At 39.8% G+C, this 14,553-nt stretch overlaps 1 protein-coding gene and 1 long non-coding RNA gene across 4 annotated transcripts; one reads left to right on the top strand and one right to left on the bottom strand.

The window, feature by feature from the left end:
• Positions 1–164: 164 nt before the first annotated feature.
• Positions 165–2,149, top strand: LOC139611913 (claudin-23-like). Its single transcript, XM_071466942.1, has one exon. It carries the CDS (start codon positions 308–310, stop codon positions 1,133–1,135), a length of 828 nt encoding a protein of 275 aa, XP_071323043.1. The 5' UTR covers positions 165–307; the 3' UTR covers positions 1,136–2,149.
• Positions 2,150–5,369: 3,220 nt separating this feature from the next.
• On the bottom strand, positions 5,370–11,969 carry LOC139611915 (uncharacterized). Of its 3 annotated transcripts, none has more exons than XR_011686390.1 (5): positions 11,920–11,969; positions 11,354–11,493; positions 9,246–9,570; positions 8,435–8,507; positions 5,370–7,978 (listed from the first exon to the last, which is right to left on the bottom strand). It is a non-coding gene; the product is annotated as an uncharacterized lncRNA (long non-coding RNA). The 3 variants fall into 3 exon arrangements; XR_011686389.1 differs by lacking the exon at positions 11,920–11,969 and adding an exon at positions 11,820–11,906; XR_011686388.1 differs by lacking the exon at positions 11,920–11,969 and having other exon boundaries at positions 11,354–11,708.
• Between the last annotated feature and the right edge of the window lie 2,584 nt (positions 11,970–14,553).

Genomic DNA, 14,553 nt, shown 5'->3' with positions numbered 1-14,553 from the left:
TCTTTTTCTCGTCGTTTATCAGGGATCACACATTTGCATGATAACAGCCGAGTCGAAACTCCCCTCTCCTCCTCGCCGGTGCGGGCGAGGATGGAAAAAGCCGCCACCCCGGCTGCGCACGGCGCGCCACACCTGTCCTGTTTGGGGACTGAGGCAGACAGGTAAGGCTGAAGCCACGCCCACTGGCGGGTTTCAGTCGGACTTGTTTTTTAAGACCAGCTGTTGAAGCTGTCAAAACACTCGCGTCCAAATTACTACGTTCAGTTTGGAGGTAAGAGCACACACATCGACAGCAGCAGCAGCAGCCATGCCGAGGCGTTCAACGGAGGAATGGATCCGGTTATCCCAGAGAACCCCGGGCATCCTGATATTCGGGATGGTCATGGCTCCCTGTGGCTGGATCCTGGACCTGACCGCCACTGTGGCACCAAACTGGAGGACAATCAACAACCTGCCCAACCGCCCGTCCGACGAGTTCATCCAGCAAGGCATCTGGGACATCTGCAGGGCCACCTCGGTCTCCACGAGAGAGGAGTGCAACCTGCAGGACACCGAATACTTCAGCAACCAGATCATCGAGGTCGCGCAGGGTTTGATGGTAGCCTCCCTCATCGTGACTCTAATCGGGCTGGCCGTGGCCATCCCGGGGGTCCGCTGCTGGAAAGACACTCCTAACTGGACAGTGGCCGGCCTGGGTGGACTGCTGATCTTCCTCTCAGGCGTCATGACCATCATACCAATCGCCTGGTACACCCACATCCTCACTGACATCTCTTCGGTGAGCCCGCTCACAGACGTGCAGGTCGGCTACTGCATCATCCTGGGATACATCGGCGGGATATTTGAAATCCTGGGCGGCTTTGTCATGTTCATCGGGATCTGCCGTTGCTGCGGAGGAAAGAACCGAGGGGAGAGACGGGTCGAGGAGGTCAGGGGCAACCGGTTTAGCCACCAGAAGCCGCCGCCGAGACGCGTTAATGTGCCAACCCTGGACCGGGCCAGGAGCAGCGCCAGCAGCGTCCCATACTCCAAGGATTCCATGGAAGAGGATGTGTCCTTCCCCCGGGCCAAGAGCCCCGCAGTCCGGTCAGTCAACTCATCCTACTCCGGCAGACCTTATGATGCCGACCTATGAGAAGCACATCTCCCAGCCCACATCTGGAGACAAACCAAAAAAAAAAAAAAAACAAAGGAAAAGGAAAACAACTGGAAGGTGGAAATTAGCAAACAGAGCTGAGAGTGAAAAATATTCCATCAGGAAGCAATGGTAATTACAAAAAGACTTTATAGCATTATAAATCTAGACCACTGTAGTGAAACAATACTATGATGATTGCTGTGAAACTGAAATCGTCTAATTATTCTGGAAGAAGCTGTTAACATAAACTAATACCATAAATTACTTTAGAATCAGGTACACTCATTGTTGACTGATTATTGTGAGACCATAAAGGAATATTTCGGTGGTATCAAGAGATCAAATACCTTAAATATTATTATTATTATTAAGTATAAAGTCACTATTAAGTGAAGCAGAATCACTTCAAATCACCTTAAGTATTAAAGGGTTTCACCAGAAGGACAGTAGCCTAATTGGCTACGTGAAGGTATGCATCTGTAAAAGAAAATGTTTAATGCTGTAGTTCAATGTGGCTACAGATGAGACTCATTATGGGCTTAGCTTTATTGTGATTAATTGTAACACTATTATAATACATGACAGCTGTGTGCCTCAAGCTGTGCAGTTATTGAATCTTAGAGTGGAGAGAGACTGCCATGAAGGAAGACTGGAAAGCGAAGGATTCTGTGTTACTTTAACAGTGAATGGTGGAGAGAGAAGCTACACTGTTTAGTAAAACCTCAGATAAAATGATGTAAAGCCGAAGTTGTCTTTTACACTCTGCAAATGATGCTGAACTCCATTTGTAAATAGTCCTTATCTTTAAAGAAGCTTTTACATTTGCCTGTTTCATTGGTTAATGCATAAACCTTTTTCTTTTTTTTCTGATTTTATTGTAAATACTGTATTCTTATGCACTTTACAATTATGGCCAACCTTGTGCGGCACCTGTTGAGGTTCTCCATATTGTTGTCAATGCTCTGTGATGCAAGTGCTGTTTCATTAAATGCACACTGTGTTTCTGGATAATGGACGACTCAGTCTGTTTCATTGAAATAGCTCTATATTATATATCTACAACTCTATATTATAACATTTCAGAATTGTTACTGCAGATGTGCATGTAAAGAAAGTACAACTATTCCTCTTTAAAGAAGTCTGGAGTAACACAAGGAAAAAAAACATCATTTGAGATCCATATTGACGTAGAATTGTGTGGTTGTTCGAGCTGACTTACCCTGTTAAGTGAATCAAGTGTCTTTAATGATACTGACTGATGCAAACAGATCACGTTCATAGGGCTCAAGAACGGTTCAAATTCTGCCCTCGGTGCAGGAATCTTCATATTTTCGAGATGCAATGTGACTTTTGTTATCGTCTGTAACCACGCAATGTGATGGCTTCACTGCCACACCCGGAGAGATTCATATACAAAAGAAAAGGTAAGAAGTCATTATGGACACTATTCAAACACATGTGCAAACAGACCATACTTTCCACTGATGTGTGTCCTTCCATGCCATCTGGTCTGCTCAGTTTAAACCTGTATACAGACAATGTAGCCTGACTGGTTTGAAAAGCTGGTTTCTCTACACCACTTGTCTAACAGCATTACCTCCTCTGTTTAAACTGGCTTAACATCTAAAACACGCCGACACTGTAGTGAACAACTGTTCCTGTATAGCTCCCGGTAAGTCTTTCGTAGTTAAATGGGCCTCCAGGAAATCATAATGCACTTCTCCCTGCAGGACCTGTTACATGCCACAGCCAATGACAGCTGAGCTAGAAGAAGGTTGGCAGTTTTTTTTTTTTTTTTGGCCCTCTGAGGCTGTGACTCCGGAGCAAAGCACTGACACTGCCATGTGAGTGGATCAGCTCCAGCAGAAGTAAATGCAAAAGACAGTGTGGAATAGAAAAAGCTGAAGCATTAGAATATGAAGTAATACACGTGCTTTTTTGCCTTGAATATAATATGACAAGATTGTTTAGTGACAATGTGCCATCCTATTGTAACCGTTTCAGTCTGCCGTTCCAACCAATTCCCTCGATTTAAATGATGCTTCAGCTTAAAATTTCTTGTTTATACAAAACACATTTTCATGTTTTAAAGTTTGCAACAAATTAAAAGTAAACTGAAATGGAAAATGTAATGAGTCATGTTTAATGTTGTATATATTCTTGCACTTTCAAATAAGTTGACAAAGTAATATAACTGGTGAACATTGTAATTGGAAAAGCATAATACAGATTATGTACGGTTCTCAAAATAAAAAGACACAGTAAAGCAGTTGGTTAAACTGTTCGGACTAATTGAAAATATTCACTTCTTACTCTGTGTGGAAAGAAGGCTCCAATTCAGGAGAAAGAGTAATCTTCAGACTTCAGAATCAGGTTCAGATATTGTTGACACTGCCTCAGGATAATATATCAGTATGAACGGTGAATATATCCACATCGACTATAAATGGAGATGTAATTGCAGTAAACCAGTTACTGTTAATGTTGTTGTCCAACGGCTTCTCCCATGAGGGGATGAGGGGTCACCACAGCAGATCACCATCTTCACATTTGATTTGGCATAGACTATACATGCAGGTATCAATACTGCTCTTCCACCTGGTCAGCAGCCATGGCAGCCTTCCAGCCAGTTACTATTAATGTTACCCATAATTAATTCTTTCTTCTCGTGATAATAATAACACTTTCTAGACAGACAAAAAGATGTATTTACTGACTTCTTCATTTGAGTTGATTTCTAGGAGGATTTTAAGCTGCGTTGGGTTTCCTGTGTTCACATGACTGTTCATAAAATTACCACATAGAATGCACTGGCTTATAATATGATGGTTTGACATAGGTGGGGTGATGATAGATGCAGCATTTAGGATGTTATTTATAGTCTCATCCTCCTTAGTTCCTTAGAAGAAAATAACACTCTCAGCATGATCAACCCTGAGAGTCTAATAGGCTTTATTCGCTCCGGCGACACATCATCTCCATAACAACTTTGCATCGAACTTGGATTCATTAAAATTTCTGCATCCTCAGACCTGTGCAGTGCTTTATAACGAAGCATTACAAATGTACTGTCACTGCTGGGAGACAAAATGACAAATTATAAGAGAACAGAGAAAGCAGACTTATTTTCAGCTTGCCAAAATACATGTGAGTGATGTGAGTGGCTTAAAATCACAGATGTATATATGTAATTTATTACATAAATATGTAATATATTGAATGTAATATATCCAGTGATCTAGTAATGCACTTTGCACAATTGGGGAGACTTCACAAGAAATTAATTTAAAAATGGTAAAGTGGTTCAAATTGCATTAGATGCTGAAATACCCTGACTTTTAGTCTCAAGTATGGGTCAAGCTCTAAAAACACCAGATCCTACATTTACCATCATGCAACCAATACTATTTTTAATTTACACACTCTATGATTTTTAAACGTCCAAGTCTTTCAAAGTCCAAAGTTCAAAGTGTAATGCAGGCTTTCTGCCAAAATCTTTTACTCTCTAAGCCCAAGCCAAGACACCCTCTAATGACATCCCCGGGGATATTTTGCCAGACTTTAGAAAGTCCTCAGTCACAGAAAATTATATGAAAACAGCTTTTACAGACTGTGAAATACTCCACATGGTTGGTAACCAGACCAGTAGCTGTCAGGTCACTAATAATTGATCATATCTCCACGTACCACAAACTTTTCCCCCATGATTTCAATGTGCTCCTCTTTCTGTAAAACATGCAAAGTCTGCTCATTAATAGGAGAGCAGGTGTTAACATGGTGTCGCCTTCAGGGCGGGTCCTTCCAGTTCCTCGTTGAAACAGATACATATTTTCTCATATAACAAACACTGTAAGCTGGTCGCTCGGTCCCTGTCCTGGCTCCTGTTGAGTTTAGTAAACACTGAGGTTCATGTTATCGTGTCACCGGATCCCAGACAGAGTTTACACAGGCAGCAGTTCAGACAGCTGTCTGTTTTCACTGTTAATACACACTGACACCTTTCAGCAGCTTGGAAAAACATTGTAACAACTTAATAATGAAAGTGACAAAACTGATTACTTTGGATTATTAATATTTGGTTAATATAAAAGATACTTATCTTATTATCAGCACGTCAAAGGTTGATACTAAACTTCTTTTCTAAACTAAATATGTGCTAAACTTTCTGACAACAACCTGCAAAATCATACCTGACTAAAAGACACCAAACTTTACCATGTCATTAACTGACTTCATTTACACACATATGTGACATTTATTCAGTAGTTTTATATAAATCACTGACCTGTTTGTAAGTACATTTTATTTGAAAACTAGAGAACATACACAGGTACTATGCATGTCAATGAAATTGACCAACAGTACAGCCATACAGACAAAACTGTGGGGATGTGGACACAGAAATCAGATTTATAGAAGTAAAAGCAAGAAATATACAGTATCAGTAGATACATATTTTTTTTAGAAAGCAGTAAAAGTAAAAATAACAGTACAACCAGTAACAATAATCAAGCCAAGAGATGATTAAAATACTCTGTCCTACATTTCAAACCTGTGTCAAACATCTGTGACAGGAAAGGAATTTTAAAATGAAGCAAAACAGGATCTGAGAAGGTGCGCAGAAAACGTTTGGTTTCGTGTTGAGCTTAAAATAGTACAATACACTTTTTTCTTGGTCAGTGCAGTTAAAAAGCTTCTTTTTAAGATATATTTTTTGGGGGGGCTTTTGTGCCTTTATTTGATAGGACAGTGGAGATTGACAGGAAAGGGGCAGAGAGAGGGGATGACATGCAGGAAAGAGTCGGGCGTCGAACCAGCAAAGAGCATTTGCACTCATGTGACATGCGCCCTAACCACTCAGCTATTGGGTCACCGCAATCTTCTTTTTCTTTTTAAAAGTAATTTCTGCACCTATAGTATTAAGTGCCAGAATAGACTCAGACTGCCTCACGTATAGTAGAAATGAAAATTAACAGTCATTGTTTTCCTTGTTTACTGAGAGTTTGGTGAGAAAAAGGTTATTACTTTTGTCATTCTCTCAAATAAATTGAGGGAGATATTTGCAAAACTCATCAAGATCTTATAAAACAAAAACAAAAAAACAAAAAAAGCACATAAAATAGTATTTCAGTCAGTAGTGTACAAAATGGTGTAAAAAATGAAAAAAAAATGGCTAAACAAGTTATCTGCAGCAATTTGATTACTGCATTAGGACCAAATCTTAAAGGATGACCACTCTTTCGCTTTGATTTTGAGACATCTGCATATAAATGGAGGTTTAACAAATCTGAGGGGTGTTCAATCTGAAACTTAGCCCAGGGACTGAGTAAAAAGCACAAAGACACGTATGTGTGAAAGCTCACAATGTGGAAAACTGAGAGGAAATCTAGAGACACCACTGCTTCTACAAACTTTCTGTGATGATTCTGCCCTTGTTTACTCTCAAACCTTTTCCAGTTATCTGTCTGACAGGATTTTGAACTTCAATTTGCAGATTATATTTCGCAGGAAATCTAATCTCTGACTGGATCATGTTCAGTTGCAACATATAGAGTCCAGGGGCATTAAACCAGACCACAATCTTTCCTTAATCTTAAACAAGTGCGCCTAAACATAAGCATAAAATATTTGATAATGCTGTAGTCACTACAAGTGGATATTGTACTGCAAAATCAGATATTTTGGCGGAAAACAAAGATTTTGTCTGTGAATATCTAGGGAATATTTAATTCACAGCATTGACACATTTGTGACTTTCCAAATATGAAAGTTAACATTTCCTCATTATGTTAATAGAAAATGTAACCCAGCAGCAAATTACGTTTCATACAAAACATATTTACTTTAGGTGATTTTACAGAAATGTGATTTTAAGGAGACAGGGTTGGCCCACAACAGCAAAAAGCAGTAAATAGTCATAATAAATGACTAATGACAAATTCTATAAATAATACTATAATTGTAAGCAAAAAACACAAGGGAATTGTAAGTACAAAACCTGTAGCTGGTGTATAATACAATACTGAAAATCTACAAACATTTTATTTCAGATAAGTAAATAATGGTAGTGACAAAATCTCATTCCCAAAACTATGTTTTTCAAGCATCAATTATTTTTTATTAAAAATCTTAAAATTTTTAACTTTAATCCCTGATGTTGCAGAGTTGGCAGACAGCACAGCTATATTACATCATCACTCTAGATAATTCTCCAGGCAAAGGCTCAAAACCCAGCTTAATAAAATGCTGGTGTTATACACATGCTTGTAAACATACTGTCTCATCAACATGCTGTAAGTCAGCCATCTATTACCCGTCTAAATGAACTACCTGAGAGCTCTGGAGAGATTTGTAGGTTACATGCATGCCATTTGCCCCTTCTAGCCAGTAGTTCTTCTGTGAAATATAGAATTTGCGGATATAAATTTAAGTCATTCTTCCATCATTGAGTGATACATGAAAAACATAGTCACAGCAGTGAAGTTGTGTCACTATTAAAAAAATCTTTTTGTTTTCTTATCTGGTAAATCACAATGGATTGGCCGTGTGTAGAATTTGAACAGTTGATGTAATCAGGTGTCTCCCACAGATGGACAGAACAGACTGACCCATCAACCGAGTCTCTCATGTAGTAAAAGTTCAGTTCATCAGTTCAGTACTGGAGTTTCTGGTATATCGCAGCATTAGTAATACAGTAGTAGAAAAAAGTCAGGGATCATGGTGAAAGAGTAGACCTGATTCCATTTGTGCAAGATTCTCACTTAAACCAACTGTAAGCTCACTGCAGAGAAAAGCTTATTGAAGCTCGATAGTGTCACTGGCCGCAGTGTCATGGTTGACCTGGACGAGAAAGAGAGAGTAAGTACTTTTATCTTTTTGGGTTATTTTGTCTCTAAATTATACCGACAGAAAAGTTTCATAAATGTAAAAATGTAGATGTCATCTTGTGACTTCAGGAAGTTAGCTTGATTGGTGGCTTTAGTTGGCGGCAGTAAAATGCCAACAAATATAACAATGTGCAAAAAAAAAAAAAAAAAAAGTCAACATAAACAATTCATTTTTCAAGAATCCATTGTTTGTGTCCCTTTGGTACATGTTGTAATTTACTTTGGGGTTTAGCAAGTTTTTCTTCAAGAACTATTGATATTAAAATCGAATTATGGACATTTGACAAACTTAACCTTCCAAATGTTACACAGATAATAATCTATCCTCAAATTTGATTTCCAAATAGCTTACGTTCCCAAAAATGTAAAAAAATAAATAAATGAGAAAGATTTCCAGCCATTTTCTTACCTCAGATATTATGATGGAGATTTCTCCTCATTACACAGCAATGTTATAGCCAAATTTTTCCGCCACATTTCTCCTGTTGACAACAGGCAAAAAAATTACTTTGTATACATTTCTCATCTTATGTTGATGTAGCTGGTATGGTTTCAACCAGGTGAGCATACTTGTTCATGTGGGAACATATTGCAGCCATTGTTTAGCACACTTCCTGCATGCAGTAATATACACACTGTCCAATAGATATTCTAACAATCTCTGAAAGGCTGAACGTGATGAAACCTTTGTCATTCAAGTTTAAAAATCCTGAACAACACTTGCCTGAGACAACATCCTTTTCTTTGGATTTTGTAATGATGAAGATTCTCCTGCTCATTTCTTTGTCTGCTCAACCAAGGTGACCCTTACTGCTTATTATCTTTATCAGGCTATAACCAGGCTTATTAAAAACACATCTCTTCCTGTTTGTCAGGAAAGTGTTCCCAGACACTGAGCATTAAAAGGAATATTTCAACGTCGGTTCAACATTTCAGAAAGCACGCTTATTTGCTTTCTTGTTGAGAGTGAGAAAACAGGATTATTATCAGTCACGTCTCTAAAGTACAGTGCTGGAGCAAGGACAAAGCTTAAAAACTGTTCAAAGCTATTGCATGCGTTGCACGATATTGTCAGTAATCACAGATTTGGGTTTGAACAAGACAGTTCCTGCTTTTTTTAAAAAATATATCCACATAGCATTGATTAAAGTAAAGTGCCTTGAGATGATGTATGTTATAATTTCTATCCTGTTCGTGACACTCCTGATATGTTTCAGTACCTGTGTTTCTTCTTTTGCCTCCGTCGCAACTTGGCACAGATGAAAGCCAGGATCAGCAGCCCAATGATGACGCCCACCACACTCAGGGTCAGCGGTACACTTAACGCCCCGTTGACCGTATCCTCGCAGAATTCACCACGGTAGCCCAGGTCACAGTCGCACACCAGATTGGCACCACCACCCAAAGGAATCACACAGGTACCATGGCTGTTGCACTGAGTCTCTCCACAAGTTGGCAGGCTGTGGTCAATGCCTCTCGGTTGGGGAGGAGGGAAAGTAGTGGACATCATAGACAATGGGGTCGAAGGAGGGCAGCAAGGAAACACTGGTATATTAAGGGAGTGGAAGGAGAATAGGAAAAGAGTGAGATGAATGGATGGACGGGACACACCCTAAAACACAACAGGTAAACATGACAAAGAGACAACACAAAGCTAACACTGTGAGCTCTCACCCTCTGCTGCAAGCTGGCCTACTGGACTAGGACTGTCCAGGCCTGGTTGGACTGACCTTGTTGAAACTGATTTTAATGGTGGAGCAATGAAAAGGACCATTTTAGACGGGGGAAGGATAATATAAAGGCAATAAGATCTTTTACCACAGACTTTTTTTTTTTTTTTGTTAGAACATGTTTAAAAGCACTATTTGTAAGTTTTCTCTGTTGCCAAATGTAATTTTTTGCCAGGGCGGTGGTGATTGTTGCTTGACAAGAGCTACGGCCATTGTTGCATTTACAAAACAAGAGGTTATGATACACCCTCTGAGCAGTGCTACTTCTTCAGGGCAGACTGGACACTGCAGTGAGGTGCTATCGGAAAATGGTTGGATGGGCCAGGGCTAGCTGGTTAGCACACAAGCTTCAGTAGCAGAAAAGACGTGATTGAGACAAGAGTTAATGTTGACATTACTTTCCACCGCTGGAGACAGCTCTTGGTGAGTAAAGCAATGAAGTTTGATGCTGAACTTGCAACAGTTTCTTCTAGACTGGTAAGTAAACAGCTGTCAGTCCTAATGTTAGCTATGTAGCAATAGTAAAACTTACAAATAGCTCCTTTAACCACTTCTGTGCAGAATTAATCACGTTTCATGACTCTTTCTTCACCCTTGCCAACTGTAATTTGGTACATTGCACCTTTTATAATTATAGACTATAGGCTGCATATTTAATAGGAAGATTGTTTTTCTGTTTCTAGTTATTTAATGTTAATTTTTCTATTTTTTACACCGATAAAAAAACAACAAAACAAAAAGCAAAGCAAAACAAGATACTGTGTGTATCTAGGGCAGCTTTGGAGTTCCTGTGTAGCCCGCCCTTAAAATATATTTTACATTTAAATCACCACAAACAAATGACCAACAAAAAAAAAAAAACATGACAGCCTGCTGGCACACAATAGTTTAAGAAACTAAGGCTGAACAATTAATCGAAATATGATCAAAATCACAGTATAGCCAAGTGCAATGTCCAAATCGCAGTCTGTGTCACGACATACCATTGTAATGTGGTGCTACAGAGGTGCTCGGCTAACACCCGTTCCTCCAGCAGTGACATCAAGTACACAGACAGAGGATATTATTTTTTATGGCCTATATTTTATATATATTTCAGGATATTTTAGAAAATGATCAAGATAAGGTCTCAGCCTGAGCCAGGGCTGTATGTAAATGTATACTGAGAGACACAGTATGTTTCAACTAAACTTAAAACACTGAACAAAGAAAAGTCTGTTTAACAGTGAACTAACACAGTAGAAAGAGTTGCACAATACATTCACATGCTATCTGTGACATACAGCCTTGCTTCTCTAGTTTTAGAGTTAGACTTAAGATGACATCTAACACAAAGTGTCGCATCACAGCCGCCTATACAGTGTATTCACTGGTGTGGAAAAATCATTTTAAAGATAAGGAGACAAGACTGACCATTATCCAAAGCTCTTCGGCATGGCAAGGTTAACTGATAAAAGTAGTGGTGTTGAAGTCAGTCTACCTCTCAAAGCATCTCGCCATTCAGGTTTCCCACCGACATGTGGCGATTGTGTTCAGACCTGGCTTCAGGGCATGAGTGAAAGAGCAAAATACAACAAAATGAAAACCCATTTACTCACGAAAGCAAAGAATGAAGCTGTGGCGTCCCTAAATGTACGGCTGTTGAGTTTAAGATTTTCCTGTAGGGTCGTCCAGTGATCAAGCTCCTGGGTCCTTGGAAAAGAATTAGAAGTTCCTCTTTCAGTGAGGGAATCTGTCACTAAAGGAAGGGGGGAAGAGGAAGAAAGCTGAGACTTGTGAATACCTGCCTGTTTTTTTCCCACCAACACACACACACACACACACACACATAAAAACACCCTCTCCTCCCTCTGCTTTATCTTTGAAAGGGCTTAGTCAAATACACAGTCTCGCTCACACAAAATATCCCTATACCAACTTTACATTTCATAAGGAGACTACTAATTATACGCTTGAGTTAACTGCTGACTCATACAGTCACAGGCTCACGGAATAACACCACATAAAGAGACAACGACATGTACAATTAATGTGTGAAAATGTTAAATATGCCACATTAAACACCTGAATTCTCCTGAGAAAGAGCATGCATGTTTACACAGGCTCAGACGCACACACACACACGCACACACACACACACACACACACACACACACACCCTTACCTGAGGACTATTATTCTGAAAAACAGTAGGTGTGTTTGCCAGACCAGTGGGGGATGGACGAAGGAGAGGGCTAGTTAGAACAAGGCTCAGCTGGCAAACTGACATGCCTGTGCAACATGCAGCAGTTCAGTCGTCTGTTGCTGAACTGTCAGAAAATGTTTTGTAAGCTTCATACAGGAAACAAGTCTACATCAAAACCTATTATATGGCTGGACGGCGTCGTTGGCTATTTGCATTCTGCCTAGTGCCAGCCGGTTTCAGCCCGTTTATCTGTTTGTTTCTCTCCTTGTCTCTGTGCTCACAAATACAGTTTTTCAATGCAGCCAAATTTCCAATCAAGCTGTTCCCTTTTTTTTAATGTTTTTATGTTTCTGTTGACAGACAGCGCAACAACTGTATGTTTATCAGCAGGAACTTCTCAGCTGCTGTTTGGCTGATGCTAAAATTCTGATTTTATAACCGAGACGTCATCACACATAAGTTAAAGACAAAGGCTGCGCTGTGATTGTGGCCATATTTACATGTAAAATGAACACTTTGAGAGTTAGAAGCTCATTGATGTCAACTGCCGTGTGGTCGGCATAAAGAGCTGTGCGCGTGGAGGGAAAGCTTGACGTCGCATTTGCGGGGAATACCGATGGCTGCCCTCCTTGGAAAGAGGCCAAGGTTTGTCCAAATAGTTTCTAGATTTGTCGCCAGGTGCTTTGTTGAAAAACAGGTGTCTAAAAAGTCAGTTTATCTACAGACAAAGACGCGAAATTGACAACACTGCTTGTTTGCGCAAAATAATTTTAAAGGCACAACAACCAATGGGGAAAACCCCAACACTGGTCGACCAATGGTGTAACTTCATCACTCAGTCAGTCAGCTACTGACACATTTATAGTGCTGGCCCCGTTATTGCGATCCAGCCACAAAAAAAAGGAAAAAAAGAAACCCAATAGTTTCAATATTTGCCTTTTTGCTAACAACTCAATTCTGATCATGATTTAAACCCTAACTCTTAAATGTAAACATTACAAGTAAGCCAGTCTGACTAACATTGCCTGTAAATCTCCCTTGAAACATATTATTGCTAATTAGCAACAGCATTAACATTATTTTCAATAATTTATACATAAAAAATTTAAAAATGCTTTAATATCTTTGAGTGGAGCCTGTTATATTTTTTGTTTACTGTGCTGTGTTAGTGTAACTGCTCAATGACTGGTACTTAGCACTAATCACAGTCATTGCCTTGTGGTTATTGCAACATGTCTGTGTGAACTCTGCTCAGTGGCCCAATATTTTGTTGCCAAGCTCGTGTCCTAGTGTCTTAGTGACACAGCATGAAACCAAACGGGAAAACACGCCATCACTTTTTATTTATCTTACCCACATACCTCAGGTTTCTAAAGAAGACCCCATACACATTCTGGAAAAAGGTTTTTACTCAATTTTTACACTCATACTGAGGCATCTGATCATAATACTTCTCCACATGCTTCCTGGTCTATCTTGTGTAGGAGACCACAAGCCAGAACATGCCAGAGGGATTAGATACCCAATCCCACCCCTTAACACCCAGGGATCTCCCAGGAGGACTTTGAGGATGGAGGGGTGATCAATATTTTAGTAAAGCTCTAGTTAGTGATATAATGGCCGTAAAGAAAGCAAGGAACGCACAAAATGTTACCAGTTTACAGTCAGTCGACACAGTTACCTCTCTTGACATTCAAGTCACATGTACTGGAGGAAGTTGCATGTCTGATCTAACAAGAAGATGGTGATGGAAAAGATGAGATATTGCATGAGACTCAGAAAATCCTAATTGCATGCCTGCAAAAAGCACAACAACAAAGACAGGCATGTGAGGTGGGGTCATAGTGTGTATAAGAATCTATGTTAACTCAAGGTTACTGACCACCCAAAACGCACATCAGAAGTCATATTTTGCCATGCAACATAGCGTGTCGTATGGATAAAGGTAAACCTCCTCAACAAAGGTAAAAGTTATATAGAAGAAACAGGTCGCACGTGAGAGTATTGGAAAGATGGAAAGATTTCTGGTAGTGCGGCTGTTGCTCTCCCATCAAACTTCCTGATCATGGAGAATTTCCTGCTTTTTAATGCAGTCTAATTCATAGGAAGTTAAAAGATGCCCTTTTGTCTTTTACACTATACACACGTGGAGATCAGTTTGTGTTAAAAGTAACCTCATGAGTTTAATCTATGCCATATATAAGCAGCAGGAGAATCAGCTGTATAACTGGTCCACAAGAAAAGATTCCATTATTACAGTAAAATACATTGCACACACACACATTTGTGTACACACAGACTGGGGAGTTCACTCCAGGCAGAAATTGCAAAGATATTCATACTTTGTGTTTTCATTCTCAACTTCTGGCATCTCCGGTATGAGGCGGAGTCAGAAAGACCATGCATGACTTCCGATAACCATGCACACACCTCCACCCCCACACAGGTTTGGAGACAGAGAATAGGTGAAATATATATCAGGGTTCACTGAATTGTACCTCTGCATCTGTGTGTCAAAGTTCAAACATAAATCCAATTTCAACAGGTTGCTGCACATGTTTTAAGAAACAAGATACCGTCCATCTAAAGATCGAGAAAACCTATCAGGACATG

This window comes from Trachinotus anak, unplaced genomic scaffold (assembly GCF_046630095.1).
Source record: "Trachinotus anak isolate AG129_WGS33_773 ecotype Australia unplaced genomic scaffold, CSIRO_AGI_Tana_v1 ptg000028l, whole genome shotgun sequence".
Taxonomy (NCBI): Eukaryota; Metazoa; Chordata; class Actinopteri; order Carangiformes; family Carangidae; genus Trachinotus; species Trachinotus anak.
Note: the sequence above shows the minus strand (reverse complement) of the source record. Positions and strands in the feature narration are given on the sequence as shown.